Here is a 19,536-nt window from a genome sequence, read left to right as displayed (position 1 = left end):
ATCTGTCTGTATAATTGAATTAAACCTGAATTCTCACTCTCTCTCTCTCTCTCTCTCTCTCTCTCTCAGTATAATTCTCCCTGTCCTGTGATTACACATAAGCAGCTACAGTGTTTTTTTCCTCTCTGATAGAGAGGGTTTTTCGGGAGCAGTTAATTTGCCGCTTGCTCTTAATCCCTTTAAAGGCATTAATTAACGCCAAGTGAAACCCTAATTTCCTGCGGAGGGGCGGGGCTAGATGAGCCTGGCTAATAAAATTACCTCATTAATGTCTTTATTTGTTCACAGTAACTCGTTGAGCATTAGTCTGATGCTGTTTGAGCGGAGAGGAGGGGAGTGGGGCGTCTGCTTTCACTCGTTTTGTTTCCTCCGTCGTGGGCAGGTCTAAATAATGAGGGCCACAGCCTGGGAGATAGAATTAGGAACGAGGGCCACTTCAACAAATATTTGAGCTCTTTTAAACCTGGCCCTTGTACACCAATCACTTGTCCATTAATTACTTCCAGATGGGATTTTGTAGGATTTTTTTTTTGCCCCACACACACACACACTCTTCCTGTGCTAAGGACAGGCTTCATTCTTTTGTCTGTTGTTTTTGTCGGCGAATGTTAATTACCTCACAACATGTACCTCATAACGCTGTTGCTGTTTGTAATCATTTATTAACATTCCAATAATTTTGAAAACAAAAATAAACATATTCACATTTGTTTGACGCATCTGTTTGTTGAGTTGGTGCACGACATTTCCTTAAAAAACATTTTTTGTGTCATCTAAATCATCAAATTCGACTCAAGACGACTTTGTCTCAGTCAAACTGTAAGTTTTTCAAGGCTGAAGGAGAACAAACAGCAGCTATAAGGAGAAGTTAAAATCAATCCTAATGTATAACCCCGCCTTCAACATTTAGGCCACGCCTCCTAGCCCCTAGAGACAGTTTTTTTTAGCTCTGTGGCATTATTTTTTTTTGATAACTTTAATAGATATGATAAAAGTCAAACTGATTTCACAATCAAGAAACATCTGTCTCAACATCTGTCTCAGTTTTACATGACGTATCCCCAAGATATAACATGATATAACAAAATAATCAACAACAGAGTGACTCCGAGTGACCACCCTAATCCTGCAACGGTATGTGTTTATTCGTCTTATATCGCAGTCATTATTTTTTTATCCATTTCGTGTTATATTTAGAGTTGAGGAACATCTGCAGAACAAGTTCCTGTTCTCACTTCCCATCCACGTAACCAACACCAGTTCCGATTGGTTGATTAATTTTCCATGTTAATGCACTCGTTCGAATACAGCATCGTCTCCAAGGCAACAACTCATCATTATAACGTCACAAGAATACCAGACTCATGCCTTTGTTTAAAAAAATAATAATGATGAATAATTTGCACATTGCTGTGGTATAAGAGGAATAAATCACATGTGTAGTGTGCAGTCTTAGGAAAAATAATCAACTATCGAAGTTTTATGACTTATATTATATTATATTATATTATATTATATTATATGAGATAATGTGTTACAAAAACGCCTTAAACACACAAAAAAACTGTTTTTTAGCTGTTTAATACCGATATGGTTAGAGAGATATGTACACGTAACCGTTCGGCGGAATTCAATGCGCTAGCTCGCTTCCGACCAATCAGAGAGCGCCCTGTTGGCCCTTCGGGTGTTTCCCGTCATGCCGTGCGCGCGGCGGCGATTCGTCAGCAGCCAAACAGGTCCGAAAAGATGGCGGTGTCCATGGCGAAGCTCCTAGCTGCACAGCGATGTCTGCTCCTCGTTTCAGCGCTGTTTCACTGCTCGGTCCGGGGCGAAACAGCCACCGAGGAGCCGCCGCATCGCCGCTTCGAGTATAAATACAGCTTTAAGGGTCCTCATCTGACTCAGAGCGACGGAATGATCCCGTTCTGGGTTCACACTGGCAGTAAGTTCAGCTCTCCTGTTGGTTTAACTTTATCATGGCTGCTCCTGAGGATGCTCTGTCACTTAATCGTGCCTGTTTCTTCGAAAAATAGCACCGTGCATGCATGTGTCGAAAAGCTAACCGAAACTTTCACAATCGAGCTGAGAGAAGGTAAAGAGAGGATGCTGGGCAGGAGAGGTTGGGACTGCGCATGCGCGTTAAGTTCAACAAAACTTGAGTCAAGTTCACCCTGACTTATTTTTCTGCTTTACACTTTATTCTAATCGTGTATATATATATGGATATTCATTGTTCTGCCTACAAATGCTGTTAGTTTGCTAAATCAGCACTGCAAAAATGTTAACGCATGATATGACGTTAACACACACACTGAAGAAATACAAGCCCTCTGAAGGATTAAAGTGAATACACAGCATTGTTGCACATATCTAAAACCTCTTATACATTTACAGATTATATTGTTATTCAGGACGCTGTTTGTATTGCGATGTTACTTGTCTTATGAATCCTGTCTGCCATCTAAAGTCATTTATCTTGATTTCATCTTAGCAAGGTGTGTTATCTCTATAGCTCTGACACTGGAGACTCCTTCCATAAACATTAAACAGTAAAATCTGGTTATTAATAGCCGTGCATACGAGTCAGGGTAGGAGTCGCTGTTGCTTCAGAAAAAGTTTTAATATAAGCCTGTGATGTGCAGCTACACTGTTGTCAAAGGTTTAGGAAACTAATCAGCACCTTCTGACCAATCAGAATCCAGAATATTCGATCAGCTGAGCTGTGGTGGAATCGTCTACAGATATAGTTTGAGGTCACAGCCCAGGAGACATTCCATAAAACAAACTAGCTAATCTGCGAAATCTGTCTGCAAAGTTAAGTACAGACGTGGAGAATTATCTGATTTCATGCTGAGATTTCAGATATTCAGCAACAAAAGGTTTCAATCTGTTACTGGAGAAGTGAAGTGCCGTCAGTTTACACCTTTCAGCTTCACGTCTATGAACGTGTTTAAAGAATGCAGTACAGCGAGTGCAGCCAGAAGGTCACTGCATATCACCGCTCAGGGTCATGATCTGTGCTTCATACGTTAAAATGCGTCCTCTGGGTGTGTTTTTTTTTTTTACTTTTACATGAGCTGTGAGTAGTAAAGAGTTTCTGTGGGGTAAAGGTCTTTGTTGCAACATGTCCCATGCTCTCGCTAAAAGCTGAGTGCAAATCTCAAGCACTGACTCGACTCACACCACTGATTGTTTACAGATAAGGGGCATGCACACACTACTGATCCTGGAATCCTGCGTTCTCAAGTAAATTAACACGATGGCTCTGTGTCTTGTGACTCACACGTTTTGTATGAAAACAGGAAATATGAGAAGGTGTGGGCTGTGAGGATTTGTCTGTTCTGCAAAGAGCACTGGAGGTGCAGTGTAATAAAAATAACCCGCACCAGCAGGAACCTAACAGCTGTTTGTGTTTGATGAGTCGATAACATCTGGAGAGCGATGATATTGTCTTCATGTTTATCAGATAGAGTGGCGATCAGCTACATCAGTGTCATGCACAAGGATTAATAAATAAATAAATAAATAAACGCATACCTGCATGTTAATGCAGCATGAGTGTGGAAAGCATCAGTGCATTTGTTCTGTTCTAAGAAAGTGATCAGACGAGTTGAAACTTTAATTTAATTTACAAAAATGAATTTAGTTTTAATTCAGAAGTTAACTTTTCTGGAATTTACTCCTCTAATTTCAGCCTGACTACTTCTTTATTCCCAGACGCCATCCCGAGTGCCGATCAGATCCGGATCACTCCGTCTCTGCGCAGTCAGAGAGGCTCAGTCTGGACCAAATCTCCAGTGAACTTCGAGCACTGGGAGGCCGAAGTGGCGTTCCGTATATCTGGACGAGGGAGAACCGGAGCTGATGGACTGGTACTGTAAATAAATAAATAGATACAGAGTTCAGGAATTGTCAGATTTGGATTGTGTTCTAAAGGAGTGTGTGTGTTTTGTGTAGGCCATATGGTACACAGAGAATCAGGGTCTGGAGGGTCCGGTGTACGGAGCTGCAGATCAGTGGAACGGCGTGGGAATTTTCTTTGACTCCTTTGACAATGATGGGAAGGTCGGTTTGGACGGCACTTCATATTTTACTCACGCATATGAGAGAGAAACAGACTCTAATAATATGTATCCCTGTTGTTAATTATTTTCCTGTAACATCAACACACACACAGAGTGTTTTATTCCTTCCTGTTGTTTTGTGTTTCAGAAAAATAATCCCGCCATCCTTGTGGTGGGAAACAACGGCAAGCTTGTTTACGATCATCAGAAGTAAGTAAACAGAAGTATTTTTATGGATTGTTTAAGTGTGTATATGTGTGTGTGAGAGAGAGAGATGGAGACAGAGAACAAAAGCGCTTAAGGCGCTGATTAAATATTTAACAGTCTATTTGAATAAAGGAACAGATCTCAGTGTCTTGATTTCTGGGTTTGTTTAATAAACTCCCCTCCCCTCCCCCCACACAGTGATGGTTCGACCCAAGCCCTGGGCACCTGCCTCCGAGATTTCAGGAATAAACCATATCCTATCCGAGCCAAAGTCATCTACTACAAGAAGACGTTAACGGTAACGAATTTTAATTCAACTTAAACCTGGACTTACTCTATAACACTCTACCACACGTATTGTGGGCGTGGCTGTTCTATTTAAAATAGGTTCTGATAAATGTTTTTAGTGAGGGGGAAAAAGGGTCTAATATTTGAACACGCTTTAGTGATGGGGGAAAATAAAACCCAGAAATAAAATCTTACAGTTTGGAAAACTCTTCTCTGTTAACACGAAACGTTTTTTACAGGTTTTGATCAATAACGGATTCACGCCGGGGAAAGACGACTATGAATTCTGTACCAAAGTGGAAAACATGGTCATTCCATCCACTGGATATTTTGGAATTTCAGCTGCTACAGGAGGACTCGCAGGTCTGAGAGCTAAGAGACAAATTGCATTTTTTTTGTTTGTCATTGTTGTGGGTTTTTTAATATTAAAAAAATGAAACTAATTTTTAAAAAATAAAAATATATTAATTATTGAAAATTATTTTACCCTTAAAAAAATTAATTTATTAAAATAATTTTTTAATTATTTTATTTTAATTTAAAATAAAAATTTTCTTTGCATTTTATATTAAAAAACTTCATCTAAACTTTCATTTATTTGTTGCAGATGATCATGATGTCCAGTCGTTCTTGCTGTTCAGATTAACTGAACCCGGACAAAACCTGGTACACTTTTCACTTTTTAGTATTTTTTTTTCTCTCCATCCCACACACACACTCTCTCTCTCTCTCTTTCTCACTCGCACACACACACACACACACACACACACACTCGACTCGTCCACACACTTAAAAAACCCTCAGTCCTTATTTCATAAGTGTTCACCAATTACTCCATTCTTTTGTGGCCCGTAATTGGAGTGTGTGTGTGTGTGTGTGTGTTTGGGGTACACTAGGCCTCCCATTATGCTCTGAATGTGTTTTGTTTCTTTCTTTTCTTTTTTTTTTTTTTTTTGCGAAGCCTCCACCTGAACAAGAGATTCCCCAAGAGGAGCAGGACAAGTACCAGGAGGAATTTCAGAATTTCCAACAAGAGCTGGACAAAAAGAAAGAAGAGTTTCAGAAGGAGCACCCTGACGTCCATGGGCAGCCCTGTGAGAGAGAGAGACACACACACACACTCACACTCCACCTCTTACAGCAGAAACCTCTCACTGAGGACGTGTTGGACAAATTAGAGAAAAATTAAGAAAGTAACATTCAGTAGTGGCATATAGCTCTTAAAGTTCAGCTCCACACACAAACACCTCATACTTTAAGATCTTTTATTACGTCTTTAAGAGATACTCATCTTAAAGATGTCATCATCTGCTGTCCTTTTGATTAAAATCTCGGTTTAATCTACAGCTTTACAGGACGGACAGGACGCAGTAACATGCCTCCATGATGAGGGCAAAGCCTTGTTTACAAAAACTTTCAACTTAACAGGCTTTTTATTCGAGGATAAATATGTAAAGATGAACAGCGTGGTAAAGAAGAGGAGATGAAACTTTCTCTTGAACACAGTAGAATCTCTAAAACTTCTCTAGTGAGGTGAGGTGCTGGGTAATTGGTTAGTTCATATGTCCTGTAGGTCTTCACGCCGTGTCGTGTTTTTAAAGGGGTCTGCATGTGATGTTCCAGTGATTGAATCTTTTCCTCTTCCTTAGTGGAGGATCTGTACGAGAGCGTGAGTGACCGCGAGATCCGTCAGGTGTTCGAGGGCCAGAACCAAATCCACCTGGAGATTAAACAGCTGAACCGGCAGCTGGCTATGATCCTGGACGAGCAGCGTCGCTATGTCTCCGTCATCACCGAGGAGATCTCCAAACGCTCGGGACACGCCCAGTCCGGCCAGGTAGGACCAGAATCAGGAAACCTTCAGAAGAAAAAAAACAGGTGAATGTAATAATAATGACGTGTTAATGTTTGTTCAGGGTCCGAGTCAGGAATTGGACACGATAATGACGAATCAGCAGGAAGTCCTGCGCAACCTCAACGAGTTAAGGTGAGTTTAACGACACACCCTGTCTCCAGCTAGTACACGCCTTGTCTCCAGCTATGACACACCCTGTCTCCAGCTTCACTACACAACACACATGAAGACCTGACCACAGCGCTTCATGAAAAACGTGTGTAACATCATACAGATTAAAATACATGACATTTTCCACAAGGAGACGTTCAACGTTTCTGGACGTCTCCAGTGTCAGCGCTTTGTAACAGAGGCAGCATGCAATAGTTTTTATAATAAATGTGAAATAAACACGTGAACATCTGCACAGAAAAAAATCCAGGATGATGCCGTTGCCGTAAATCTGCGTTAAACCCAACAGCTGAGGTGTCTGAGCTCATGGAGTAATCCAGCATTAATCACTTCCTCAAGTAAAATCCTCCTACACACACACACATGGCTATCTCCTTCTCCCCCACCTGCCCTGAATAATAAACCCCACTGACCCCCTGCTGGGTGGCTGCAGTACTGGAGCTCGTCTCCCCTTCACACTCGCTTTAGCTTGTTCTGACCTGCTGCTTCACTTATGAGAAGATGATTATGATGAGGGAGAGGGATGAAGAGAAGGAGGAACCGTTCTTTACCTCTCCATGCTATGAGGCCATTACTTTTGTTTGTGTCTTGGTAGCGACTCTTAGCGTCCATTCACATTAGCACTGTATGACACAGAGCCACAGTTTCACCAATGTTTACTTTAAGAATTTTATTTTTTTACTTCTATCATGTTTTAATGAAAGAATTACAAAGAAAAATAAAGGCTAGGCTAGTTAGCTTGATTTGTTAATCTAATCTGGGAACGTAGCTAGCAAGAAATCTAGCAAGAATAATTTTTCACACTGATGTGTCTCTACAGCGTACAAGTCGTTAGTACTCATACTGAAGGTTTTCTCAAATCCATGTCATATTGTTTGAATTATGTCGCAGATTTGTCTCTGATCTTATACAGATTAGCAAAATAAATCATCTGTAAAGATAAGCTTCTAACGCTGAATTAATCTATTGTCTCGAGTATTGTCTAAAATCTCTCAGTGGAAACAAAAAGGCTTCCTATGTAGGTCATTTAGAGTGAATGTAGATTAGATGAATCTTACAGTCGACTGTAGCCTAGCACTGACACTGGAGACTCCTTACAGAACGCTTCTTGTTACTATAGAAACCTGCTGTAACCGGTACAGGAATATAAACCTGTGTTGAAAATGATTCAACAGCTTCTGACCAATCAGAATCCAGAATTATAAGCAGCTTGTACACATTGTGTATGCTTTACTTCACACATCTCAGGATATCTCCGTCTAAAATCCCTGACTCTGTTCTGCATGTCATCTGCATCTCTCTCTAATTCTTTTTGTTGTAATTGTGTGCAATATGTTCATAAGAATAACATGGTTTTGCGAGGGATTAATTTAGCTGTCTAATTTCAGTGAGCACTGCGGTGAAGGATTAGGGGATTAGATCAGAGAAAACACACTGTAATATTTGCATTTGATTTACATTTAAAGAATATTTCTCTTCAGTGTATTAAGGGTTATGATGTGCTGCAGTGACGGGGTTTGACCACTAGAGGCGCTGACAACCCTTCTGCCTTGGTTCATCTTGTATATAAAGCATAAAACTTTTACTGAGTATCTGTGTCTATTCTGAGAAAGTGAACAGTTCAGTACACAGTATATGGAAATCTAAACCTCTGTGTGTTAACAGAAACAGTTTTTCAGCGTCGGTGCAGCAGCTGAGTGCAGCGCAGCAGGGAAACGCCGGAGCTTTAGGGACGTATGAAGCAATCCAACACTTTAACGACATCAAAGAGCATCTGCACGTCGTCAAGAGGAACGTCGAGCACATCATCCAGAGAAACGCGGTGAGTACAGGCCGTTCCGCACACACAGCATCCCGCACACATGCCGTCCCACACACGCCATCTTGTGTGCGTCTCCTCGTGTGTGTCTCTCTCCGTGTGTGTGTCTCTCTGTGTGTGTGTGTGTGTGTGTGTGTGTCTGTGTGTCTGTGTGTGTGTGTCTCTGTGTGTCTGTGTGTGTGTGTCTCTGTGTGTCTGTGTGTGTGTCTCTCTCTCCGTGTGTGGGTCTCTCTCCGCGTGTGTGTGCGAGTCTCTCTCCGCGTGTGTGTGTGCGAGTCTCTCTCCGCGTGTGTGTGTGTGCGAGTCTCTCTCCGCGCGTGTGTGTGCGAGTCTCTCTCCGCGTGTGTGTGTGCGAGTCTCTCTCCGCGTGTGTGTGCGAGTCTCTCTCCGTGTGTGTGTGCGAGTCTCTCTCCGTGTGTGTGTGCGAGTCTCTCTCCGTGTGTGTGTGCGCGCGAGTCTCTCTCCGTGTGTGTGTGCGCGCGAGTCTCTCTCCGTGTGTGTGTGCGCGCGAGTCTCTCTCCGTGTGTGTGTGCGCGCGAGTCTCTCTCCGTGTGTGTGCGTGTGCGAGTCTCTCTCCGTGTGTGTGCGTGTGCGAGTCTCTCTCCGTGTGTGTGTGTGTGTGTGCGAGTCTCTCTCCGTGTGTGTGTGTGTGCGAGTCTCTCTCCGTGTGTGTGCGAGTCTCTCTCCGTGTGTGTGTGCGAGTCTCTCTCCGTGTGTGTGTGTGTGCGAGTCTCTCTCCGTGTGTGTGTGTGTGCGAGTCTCTCTCCGTGTGTGTGTGCGAGTCTCTCTGTGTGTGTGTGTGTGCGAGTCTCTCTCCGTGTGTGTGTGCGAGTCTCTCTGTGTGTGTGTGTGTGTGCGAGTCTCTCTCCGTGTGTGTGTGTGTGCGAGTCTCTCTCCGTGTGTGTGTGTGTGCGAGTCTCTCTCCGTGTGCGTGTGTGTGTGTGAGTCTCTCTCCGTGTGCGTGTGTGTGAGTCTCTCTCCGTGTGTGCGAGTCTCTCTCCATGTGTGTGTGTGTGCGAGTCTCTCTCCATGTGTGTGTGCGCGAGTCTCTCTCCATGTGTGTGTGCGAGTCTCTCTCCATGTGTGTGTGCGAGTCTCTCTCCGTGTGTGTGCGAGTCTCTCTCTGTGTGTGTGTGCGCGTGTGTGTGTCTCTCTCCGTGTGTGTGTGCGCGTGTGAGTCTCTCTCCGTGTGTGTGTGTCTCTCTCCGTGTGTGTGCGAGTCTCTCTCCGTGTGTGTGCGAGTCTCTCTCCGTGTGTGCGTGTGCGAGTCTCTCTCCGTGTGTGCGTGTGCGAGTCTCTCTCCGTGTGTGCGTGTGCGAGTCTCTCTCCGTGTGTGCGTGTGCGAGTCTCTCTCCGTGTGTGCGTGTGCGAGTCTCTCTCCGTGTGTGCGTGTGCGAGTCTCTCTCCGTGTGTGCGTGTGCGAGTCTCTCTCCGTGTGTGCGTGTGTGTGTGTCTCTCTCCGTGTGTGCGTGTGTGTGTGTGTGAGTCTCTCTCCGTGTGTGTGTGTGTGAGTCTCTCTCCGTGTGTGTGTGTGTGTGTGTGTGTGTGTGAGTCTCTCTCCGTGTGTGTGTGTGTGTGTGAGTCTCTCTCCGTGTGTGTGTGTGTGTGAGTCTCTCTCCGTGTGTGTGTGTGTGAGTCTCTCTCCGTGTGTGTGTGTGTGTGTGAGTCTCTCTCCGTGTGTGTGTGTGTGAGTCTCTCTCCGTGTGTGTGTGTGTCTCTCTCCGTGTGTGTGTGTGTGTGAGTCTCTCTCCGTGTGTGTGTGCGTGTGTCTCTCTGTGTGTGTGTGTGCGCGTGTGTGAGTCTCTCTCCGTGTGTGTGTGCGTGTGTGAGTCTGTCTCCGTGTGTGTGTGCGAGTCTCTCTCCGTGTGTGTGCGAGTCTCTCTCCGTGTGTGTGCGAGTCTCTCTCCGTGTGTGTGCGAGTCTCTCCGTGTGTGCGTGTGCGAGTCTCTCTCCGTGTGTGTGTGTGTGCGAGTCTCTCTCCGTGTGTGTGTGTGAGTCTCTCTCCGTGTGTGCGTGTGAGTCTCTCTCCGTGTGTGCGTGTGAGTCTCTCTCCGTGTGTGTGTGTGAGTCTCTCTCCGTGTGTGTGTGTGTGAGTCTCTCTCCGTGTGTGTGTGTGTGAGTCTCTCTCCGTGTGTGTGTGAGAGTCTCTCTCCGTGTGTGTGCGTGTGTGTGTGTCTCTGTGTGTGCGTGTGTGAGTCTCTCTCCGTGTGTGCGTGTGCGAGTCTCTCTCCGTGTGTGTGCGAGTCTCTCTCCGTGTGTGCGTGTGCGAGTCTCTCTCCGTGTGTGCGTGTGCGAGTCTCTCTCCGTGTGTGCGTGTGCGAGTCTCTCTCCGTGTGTGCGTGTGCGAGTCTCTCTCCGTGTGTGCGTGTGCGAGTCTCTCTCCGTGTGTGCGTGTCTCTCTCCGTGTGTGCGTGTGTGTGTGTCTCTCTCCGTGTGTGCGTGTGTGTGTGTGTGTGAGTCTCTCTCCGTGTGTGTGTGTGAGTCTCTCTCCGTGTGTGTGTGTGTGTCTCTCTCCGTGTGTGTGTGTGTGAGTCTCTCTCCGTGTGTGTGTGTGTGTGTGTGAGTCTCTCTCCATGTGTGTGTGTGTGAGTCTCTCTCTGTGTGTGTGTGTGTGAGTCTCTCTCCGTGTGTGTGTGTGTCTCTCTCCGTGTGTGTGTGTGTGTGTGAGTCTCTCTCCGTGTGTGTGTGCGTGTGTCTCTCCGTGTGTGTGTGAGTCTGTCTCCGTGTGTGTGTGCGAGTCTCTCTCCGTGTGTGCGAGTCTCTCTCCGTGTGTGCGTGTGCGAGTCTCTCTCCGTGTGTGCGTGTGCGAGTCTCTCCGTGTGTGCGTGTGCGAGTCTCTCTCCGTGTGTGCGTGTGCGAGTCTCTCTCCGTGTGTGTGTGAGAGTCTCTCTCCGTGTGTGCGTGTGAGTCTCTCTCCGTGTGTGTGTGTGTGAGTCTCTCTCCGTGTGTGTGTGTGTGAGTCTCTCTCCGTGTGTGTGTGTGTGAGTCTCTCTCCGTGTGTGTGTGTGTGAGTCTCTCTCCGTGTGTGTGAGTCTCTCTCCGTGTGTGTGTGTGTGAGTCTCTCTCCGTGTGTGTGTGTGTGTGAGTCTTTCTCCGTGTGTGTGTGTGTGTGAGTCTTTCTCCGTGTGTGTGTGTGAGTCTCTCTCCGTGTGTGTGTGTGTGAGTCTCTCTCCGTGTGTGTGTGTGTGTGAGTCTCTCTCCGTGTGTGTGTGTGTGTGTGTGAGTCTCTCTCCGTGTGTGTGAGTCTCTCTCCGTGTGTGTGTCTCTCTCCGTGTGTGTGCGAGTCTCTCTCCGTGTGTGTGCGAGTCTCTCTCCGTGTGTGCGTGTGCGAGTCTCTCTCCGTGTGTGCGTGTGCGAGTCTCTCTCCGTGTGTGCGTGTGCGAGTCTCTCTCCGTGTGTGCGTGTGCGAGTCTCTCTCCGTGTGTGCGTGTGCGAGTCTCTCTCCGTGTGTGCGTGTGCGAGTCTCTCTCCGTGTGTGCGTGTCTCTCTCCGTGTGTGCGTGTGTGTGTGTCTCTCTCCGTGTGTGTGTGTGTGAGTCTCTCTCCGTGTGTGTGTGTGTGAGTCTCTCTCCGTGTGTGTGTGTGTGTGTGTGAGTCTCTCTCCGTGTGTGTGTGTGTGTGTGTGAGTCTCTCTCCATGTGTGTGTGTGTGTGAGTCTCTCTCCGTGTGTGTGTGTGTGAGTCTCTCTCCGTGTGTGTGTGTGTGTGTGAGTCTCTCTCCGTGTGTGTGTGTGTGTGTGTGAGTCTCTCTCCGTGTGTGTGTGTGTCTCTCTCCGTGTGTGTGTGTGTGTGTGAGTCTCTCTCCGTGTGTGTGTGCGTGTCTCTCTGTGTGTGTGTGTGCGCGTGTGAGTCTCTCTCCGTGTGTGTGTGCGTGTGTGAGTCTGTCTCCGTGTGTGTGTGCGAGTCTCTCTCCGTGTGTGTGCGAGTCTCTCTCCGTGTGTGTGCGAGTTTCTCTCCGTGTGTGTGCGAGTCTCTCCGTGTGTGCGTGTGCGAGTCTCTCTCCGTGTGTGTGTGTGTGTGTGTGCGAGTCTCTCTCCGTGTGTGCGTGTGAGTCTCTCTCCGTGTGTGCGTGTGAGTCTCTCTCCGTGTGTGCGTGTGAGTCTCTCTCCGTGTGTGTGTGTGAGTCTCTCTCCGTGTGTGTGTGTGTGAGTCTCTCTCCGTGTGTGTGTGTGTGAGTCTCTCTCCGTGTGTGTGTGAGAGTCTCTCTCCGTGTGTGTGCGTGTGTGTGTGTCTCTGTGTGTGCGTGTGTGAGTCTCTCTCCGTGTGTGCGTGTGCGAGTCTCTCTCCGTGTGTGTGCGAGTCTCTCTCCGTGTGTGCGTGTGCGAGTCTCTCTCCGTGTGTGCATGTGCGAGTCTCTCTCCGTGTGTGCGTGTGCGAGTCTCTCTCCGTGTGTGCGTGTGCGAGTCTCTCTCCGTGTGTGCGTGTGCGAGTCTCTCTCCGTGTGTGCGTGTCTCTCTCCGTGTGTGCGTGTGTGTGTGTCTCTCTCCGTGTGTGCGTGTGTGTGTGTGTGTGAGTCTCTCTCCGTGTGTGTGTGTGAGTCTCTCTCCGTGTGTGTGTGTGTGAGTCTCTCTCCGTGTGTGTGTGTGTGAGTCTCTCTCCGTGTGTGTGTGTGTGTGTGTGAGTCTCTCTCCGTGTGTGTGTGTGTGTGTGTGAGTCTCTCTCCGTGTGTGTGTGTGTGTGTGAGTCTCTCTCCGTGTGTGTGTGTGTGTGAGTCTCTCTCCGTGTGTGTGTGTGTCTCTCTCCGTGTGTGTGTGTGTGTGTGAGTCTCTCTCCGTGTGTGTGTGCGTGTGTCTCTCCGTGTGTGTGTGAGTCTGTCTCCGTGTGTGTGTGCGAGTCTCTCTCCGTGTGTGCGAGTCTCTCTCCGTGTGTGCGTGTGCGAGTCTCTCTCCGTGTGTGCGTGTGCGAGTCTCTCCGTGTGTGCGTGTGCGAGTCTCTCTCCGTGTGTGCGTGTGCGAGTCTCTCTCCGTGTGTGTGTGAGAGTCTCTCTCCGTGTGTGCGTGTGAGTCTCTCTCCGTGTGTGTGTGTGTGAGTCTCTCTCCGTGTGTGTGTGTGTGAGTCTCTCTCCGTGTGTGTGTGTGTGAGTCTCTCTCCGTGTGTGTGTGTGTGAGTCTCTCTCCGTGTGTGTGAGTCTCTCTCCGTGTGTGTGTGTGTGTCTCTCTCCGTGTGTGTGTGTGTGTGAGTCTTTCTCCGTGTGTGTGTGTGTGTGTGAGTCTTTCTCCGTGTGTGTGTGTGAGTCTCTCTCCGTGTGTGTGTGTGTGAGTCTCTCTCCGTGTGTGTGTGTGTGTGAGTCTCTCTCCGTGTGTGTGTGTGTGTGAGTCTCTCTCCGTGTGTGTGTGTGTGTGTGTGAGTCTCTCTCCGTGTGTGTGTGTGTGTGTGTGAGTCTCTCTCCGTGTGTGTGTGTGTGAGTCTCTCTCCGTGTGTGTGTGTGTGAGTCTCTCTCCTTGTGTGTGTGTGTGTGTGTGAGTCTCTCTCCGTGTGTGTGTGAGAGTCTCTCTCCGTGTGCGTGTGTGTGTGTCTCTGTGTGTGCGTGTGTGAGTCTCTCTCCGTGTGTGTGTGCGAGTCTCTCTCCGTGTGTGTGCGAGTCTCTCTCCGTGTGTGTGCGAGTCTCTCTCCGTGTGTGCGTGTGCGAGTCTCTCTCCGTGTGTGCGTGTGCGAGTCTCTCTCCGTGTGTGCGTGTGCGAGTCTCTCTCCGTGTGTGCGTGTGCGAGTCTCTCTCCCTGTGTGTGTGTGCGAGTCTGTCTCCCTGTGTGTGTGTGCGAGTCTCTCTCCGTGTGTGCGTGTGCGAGTCTCTCTCCGTGTGTGTGTGTGTGTGCGAGTCTGTCTCCCTGTGTGTGTGTGCGAGTCTGTCTCCCTGTGTGTGTGTGCGAGTCTGTCTCCCTGTGTGTGTGTGCGAGTCTGTCTCCCTGTGTGTGTGTGCGAGTCTGTCTCCCTGTGTGTGTGTGCGAGTCTGTCTCCCTGTGTGTGTGTGCGAGTCTGTCTCCCTGTGTGTGTGTGCGAGTCTGTCTCCCTGTGTGTGTGTGCGAGTCTGTCTCCCTGTGTGTGTGTGCGAGTCTGTCTCCCTGTGTGTGTGTGCGAGTCTCTCTCCCTGTGTGTGTGTGCGAGTCTCTCTCCGTGTGTGCGAGTCTCTCTCCGTGTGTGTGTGTGTGCGAGTCTCTCTCCGTGTGTGTGTGTGTGCGAGTCTCTCTCCGTGTGTGTGTGTGTGCGAGTCTCTCTCCGTGTGTGTGTGTGTGCGAGTCTCTCTCCGTGTGTGTGTGTGTGTGCGAGTCTCTCTCCGTGTGTGTGTGTGTGTGCGAGTCTCTCTCCGTGTGTGTGTGTGTGCGAGTCTCTCTCCGTGTGTGTGTGTGTGCGAGTCTCTCTCCCTGTGTGTGTGCGAGTCTCTCTCCCTGTGTGTGTGCGAGTCTCTCTCCCTGTGTGTGTGCGAGTCTCTCTCCCTGTGTGTGTGCGAGTCTCTCTCCCTGTGTGTGTGCGAGTCTCTCTCCCTGTGTGTGTGCGAGTCTCTCTCCCTGTGTGTGTGCGAGTCTCTCTCCCTGTGTGTGTGCGAGTCTCTCTCCCTGTGTGTGTGCGAGTCTCTCTCCGTGTGTGTGCGCGCGAGTCTCTCTCCGTGTGTGTGCGCGCGAGTCTCTCTCCCTGTGTGTGTGCGAGTCTCTCTCTGTGTGTGTGCGCGCGAGTCTCTCTCCGTGTGTGTGCGCGCGAGTCTGTCTCCGTGTGTCTGTGTGTGTGTGCGCGCGCGAGTCTGTCTCCGTGTGTCTGTGTGTGCGAGTCTGTCTCCGTGTGTGTGTGTGCGAGTCTGTCTCCGTGTGTGTGTGTGCGAGTCTGTCTCCGTGTGTGTGTGTGCGAGTCTGTCTCCCTGTGTGTGTGCGAGTCTGTCTCCCTGTGTGTGTGTGCGAGTCTGTCTCCCTGTGTGTGTGTGCGAGTCTGTCTCCCTGTGTGTGTGTGCGAGTCTGTCTCCGTGTGTGTGTGTGCGAGTCTGTCTCCGTGTGTGTGTGTGCGAGTCTCTCTCCGTGTGTGCGAGTCTCTCTCCGTGTGTGCGAGTCTCTCTCCGTGTGTGCGAGTCTCTCTCCGTGTGTGCGAGTCTCTCTCCGTGTGTGTGTGTGTGTGTGCGCGCGAGTCTCTCTCCGTGTGTGTGTGCGCGCGAGTCTGTCTCCGTGTGTCTGTGTGTGTGCGCGCGCGAGTCTCTCTCCGTGTGTCTGTGTGCGCGAGTCTGTCTCCGTGTGTGTGTGCGAGTCTGTCTCCGTGTGTGTGTGTGCGAGTCTGTCTCCGTGTGTGTGTGCGAGTCTGTCTCCGTGTGTGTGTGTGCGAGTCTGTCTCCGTGTGTGTGTGTGCGAGTCTGTCTCCCTGTGTGTGTGCGAGTCTGTCTCCCTGTGTGTGTGTGCGAGTCTGTCTCCCTGTGTGTGTGTGCGAGTCTGTCTCCCTGTGTGTGTGTGCGAGTCTGTCTCCCTGTGTGTGTGTGCGAGTCTCTCTCCGTGTGTGTGTGTGCGAGTCTCTCTCCGTGTGTGCGAGTCTCTCTCCGTGTGTGCGAGTCTCTCTCCGTGTGTGCGAGTCTCTCTCCGTGTGTGCGTGTGCGAGTCTCTCTCCGTGTGTGTGTGTGTGTGCGAGTCTCTCTCCCTGTGTGTGTGCGAGTCTCTCTCCCTGTGTGTGTGCGAGTCTCTCTCCCTGTGTGTGTGCGAGTCTCTCTCTCTGTGTGTGTGCGAGTCTCTCTCCCTGTGTGTGTGCGAGTCTCTCTCCCTGTGTGTGTGCGAGTCTCTCTCCCTGTGTGTGCGCGAGTCTCTCTCCGTGTGTGTGCGCGAGTCTCTCTCCGTGTGTGTGCGCGAGTCTCTCTCCGTGTGTGTGCGCGAGTCTCTCTCCGTGTGTGTGCGCGAGTCTCTCTCCGTGTGTGTGCGCGAGTCTCTCTCCGTGTGTGTGCGCGAGTCTCTCTCCGTGTGTGTGTGCGTGCGAGTCTCTCTCCGTGTGTGCGTGCGAGTCTCTCTCCGTGTGTGCGTGCGCGAGTCTCTCTCCGTGTGTGCGTGCGCGAGTCTCTCTCCGTGTGTGTGTGCGCGAGTCTCTCTCCGTGTGTGTGTGCGCGAGTCTCTCTCCGTGTGTGTGTGCGCGAGTCTCTCTCCGTGTGTGTGTGCGCGAGTCTCTCTCCGTGTGTGTGTGTGTGTGAGGCTCTCTCCGTGTGTGTGTGAGGCTCTCTCCGTGTGTGTGTGTGAGGCTCTCTCCGTGTGTGTGTGTGAGGCTCTCTCCGTGTGTGTGTGTGAGGCTCTCTCCGTGTGTGTGTGTGAGGCTCTCTCCGTGTGTGTGTGTGAGGCTCTCTCCGTGTGTGTGTGTGTGTGTGTGTGTGAGGCTCTCTCCGTGTGTGTGTGTGAGGCTCTCTCCGTGTGTGTGTGTGAGGCTCTCTCCGTGTGTGTGTGTGTGAGGCTCTCTCCGTGTGTGTGTGCGCGAGTCTCTCTCCGTGTGTGTGTGCGCGAGTCTCTCTCCGTGTGTGTGTGCGCGAGTCTCTCTCCGTGTGTGTGTGCGCGAGTCTCTCTCCGTGTGTGTGTGCGCGAGTCTCTCTCCGTGTGTGTGTGTGTGTGTGAGGCTCTCTCCGTGTGTGTGTGAGGCTCTCTCCGTGTGTGTGTGTGAGGCTCTCTCCGTGTGTGTGTGTGAGGCTCTCTCCGTGTGTGTGTGTGAGGCTCTCTCCGTGTGTGTGTGTGAGGCTCTCTCCGTGTGTGTGTGTGTGTGTGTGTGAGGCTCTCTCCGTGTGTGTGTGTGTGTGTGTGTGTGAGGCTCTCTCCGTGTGTGTGTGTGAGGCTCTCTCCGTGTGTGTGTGTGAGGCTCTCTCCGTGTGTGTGTGTGTGAGGCTCTCTCCGTGTGTGTGTGTGTGAGGCTCTCTCCGTGTGTGTGTGTGTGAGGCTCTCTCCGTGTGTGTGTGTGAGGCTCTCTCCGTGTGTGTGTGTGAGGCTCTCTCCGTGTGTGTGTGAGAGGCTCTCTCCGTGTGTGTGTGAGAGGCTCTCTCCGTGTGTGTGTGAGGCTCTCTCCGTGTGTGTGTGTGAGGCTCTCTCCGTGTGTGTGTGTGAGGCTCTCTCCGTGTGTGTGTGTGAGGCTCTCTCCGTGTGTGTGTGTGAGGCTCTCTCCGTGTGTGTGTGTGAGGCTCTCTCCGTGTGTGTGTGTGAGGCTCTCTCCGTGTGTGTGTGTGAGGCTCTCTCCGTGTGTGTGTGTGAGGCTCTCTCCGTGTGTGTGTGTGAGGCTCTCTCCGTGTGTGTGTGAGGCTCTCTCCGTGTGTGTGTGAGGCTCTCTCCGTGTGTGTGTGAGGCTCTCTCCGTGTGTGTGTGAGGCTCTCTCCGTGTGTGTGTGAGGCTCTCTCCGTGTGTGTGTGAGGCTCTCTCCGTGTGTGTGTGTGTGTGAGGCTCTCTCCGTGTGTGTGTGTGTGTGAGGCTCTCTCCGTGTGTGTGTGTGTGTGTGAGGCTCTCTCCGTGTGTGTGTGTGTGTGAGGCTCTCTCCGTGTGTGTGTGAGGCTCTCTCCATGTGTGTGTGTGTGTGTGTGTGTGAGGCTCTCTCCGTGTGTGTGAGGCTCTCTCCGTGTGTGTGTGTGTGTGTGTGTGTGTGTGTGTGTGTGTGTGTGTGTGTGTGAGGCTCTCTCCGTGTGTGTGAGGCTCTCTCCGTGTGTGTGAGGCTCTCTCTCCGTGTGTGTGTGAGGCTCTCTCCGTGTGTGTGTGAGGCTCTCTCCGTGTGTGTGTGAGGGGCTCTCTCCGTGTGTGTGTGAGGGGCTCTCTCCGTGTGTGTGTGAGGGGCTCTCTCCGTGTGTGTGTGTGAGGCTCTCTCCGTGTGTGTGTGTGAGGCTCTCTCCGTGTGTGTGTGTGTGAGGCTCTCTCCGTGTGTGTGTGTGAGGCTCTCTCCGTGTGTGTGTGTGAGGCTCTCTCCGTGTGTGTGTGAGAGGCTCTCTCCGTGTGTGTGTGTGAGAGGCTCTCTCCGTGTGTGTGTGTGAGAGGCTCTCTCCGTGTGTGTGTGTGAGAGGCTCTCTCCGTGTGTGTGAGAGATGGTAAATGATGTCACTATTTCTTTCGTCCAGTCTCCAGCGGAGAAGCAGAATTGTCCAGAGCCTCCTCCTCCTCCTCCTCCCTGCCTCTCTACCGTGCACTTCATCATCTTCATCGTCGTTCAGACACTGATCTTCTTCGGATATGTCATGTACAAGTGAGTTTCATCTGCTGAAAACTTTTATACGAAGGAAGCGATGTGGTGCAAAAAAATCGGAGTCAGAGAGAAATGCCAAAGTACACCGCTGTACTGATTTAGTCCACTTGTTTTTTATTGAGGATAAACAAAATAAGTTCCACCGAATTTTTAAAAAATTATTTTCTTAACACTTTTCTTTATTAAAGACATTTTAGCTTAAAATGATCTGTACTGTACTCTGTACATTTACACACCTTAATGTATATGACTGTAGATCAGTTTATTAAATTTAATAAAATCCTTAACAATTATTTCTCTCTCTCTCCCTCCCCATCTCTCTCTCTCCCTCCATCTCTCACCCCCCCACTCTCTCCCTCCCCCTCCCCACCCCCCCATCCTCCCTCTCTCCCTCCCTCTCTCTCACCCCCCACTCTCTCACTCTCCCTCCCCACCCCCCCCCATCCTCCCTCTCTCATTCTCCCTCTCTCCCTCCCCAACTCCCCCCCCCTCTCTCTTTCAGAAGCCAACAGGAAGCAGCAGCGAAGAAATTCTTTTGATGAACTTTTTTCCCGATCACAGCACAAGTCGTCTAGTTTTGTTGGGAAATCCGCATTGTTATAAGTTATTCTACTTGAAAACCTGAAGTATTTTTTTAATTTGATGGGAATTGTACAGGCTGTAAATGAACGATTGATTCTTCTTGCTGTTTTGGTTTAAAGTCCCTTCAATTTCGTGTATTAATATATTTGATTTGTGTTCGGAATTTCTACCGTCCGTCCGTTTCGCTTCAGATGACCAACCACTGTCCCTCCGAGACGTTGCTCTACTGTACACACGTGATCTTTTATATCAGAAGTTGTTTAGAGGGAAAATGCTGTCTGTTTCTGAAGCCTTGTAGCCCAAACTGCCAAAAAAAAAATCCTGAAATTTTGTTTTTTTCCTGAACAATTTACATAAACAGAACACAAACACACACGAGTGCTCTTGTTCTTGTTATTCC

At 49.5% G+C, this 19,536-nt stretch overlaps 1 protein-coding gene across 2 annotated transcripts; it reads left to right on the top strand.

The window, feature by feature from the left end:
- Nucleotides 1-1,706: 1,706 nt before the first annotated feature.
- lman1 (lectin, mannose-binding, 1) lies at nt 1,707-19,509 on the top strand. Of its 2 annotated transcripts, none has more exons than XM_058416134.1 (13): nt 1,707-1,942; nt 3,718-3,872; nt 3,958-4,065; nt 4,213-4,274; nt 4,470-4,569; nt 4,799-4,922; nt 5,167-5,225; nt 5,521-5,653; nt 6,209-6,396; nt 6,476-6,546; nt 8,251-8,407; nt 18,430-18,554; nt 19,060-19,509. In XM_058416134.1, exons 1-13 carry the CDS (start codon nt 1,747-1,749, stop codon nt 19,091-19,093), a joined length of 1,512 nt encoding a protein of 503 aa, XP_058272117.1. In that variant the 5' UTR covers nt 1,707-1,746; the 3' UTR covers nt 19,094-19,509. The 2 variants fall into 2 exon arrangements, with proteins under 2 accessions (XP_058272117.1, XP_058272116.1); XM_058416133.1 differs by having other exon boundaries at nt 19,057-19,509.
- The last annotated feature ends 27 nt before the right edge of the window (nt 19,510-19,536 follow it).

The sequence above is a fragment of the Hemibagrus wyckioides genome, linkage group LG18 (genome assembly GCF_019097595.1).
Source record: "Hemibagrus wyckioides isolate EC202008001 linkage group LG18, SWU_Hwy_1.0, whole genome shotgun sequence".
NCBI lineage: Eukaryota > Metazoa > Chordata > Actinopteri > Siluriformes > Bagridae > Hemibagrus > Hemibagrus wyckioides.
This window is presented reverse-complemented; position numbering and strand designations above follow the sequence as displayed.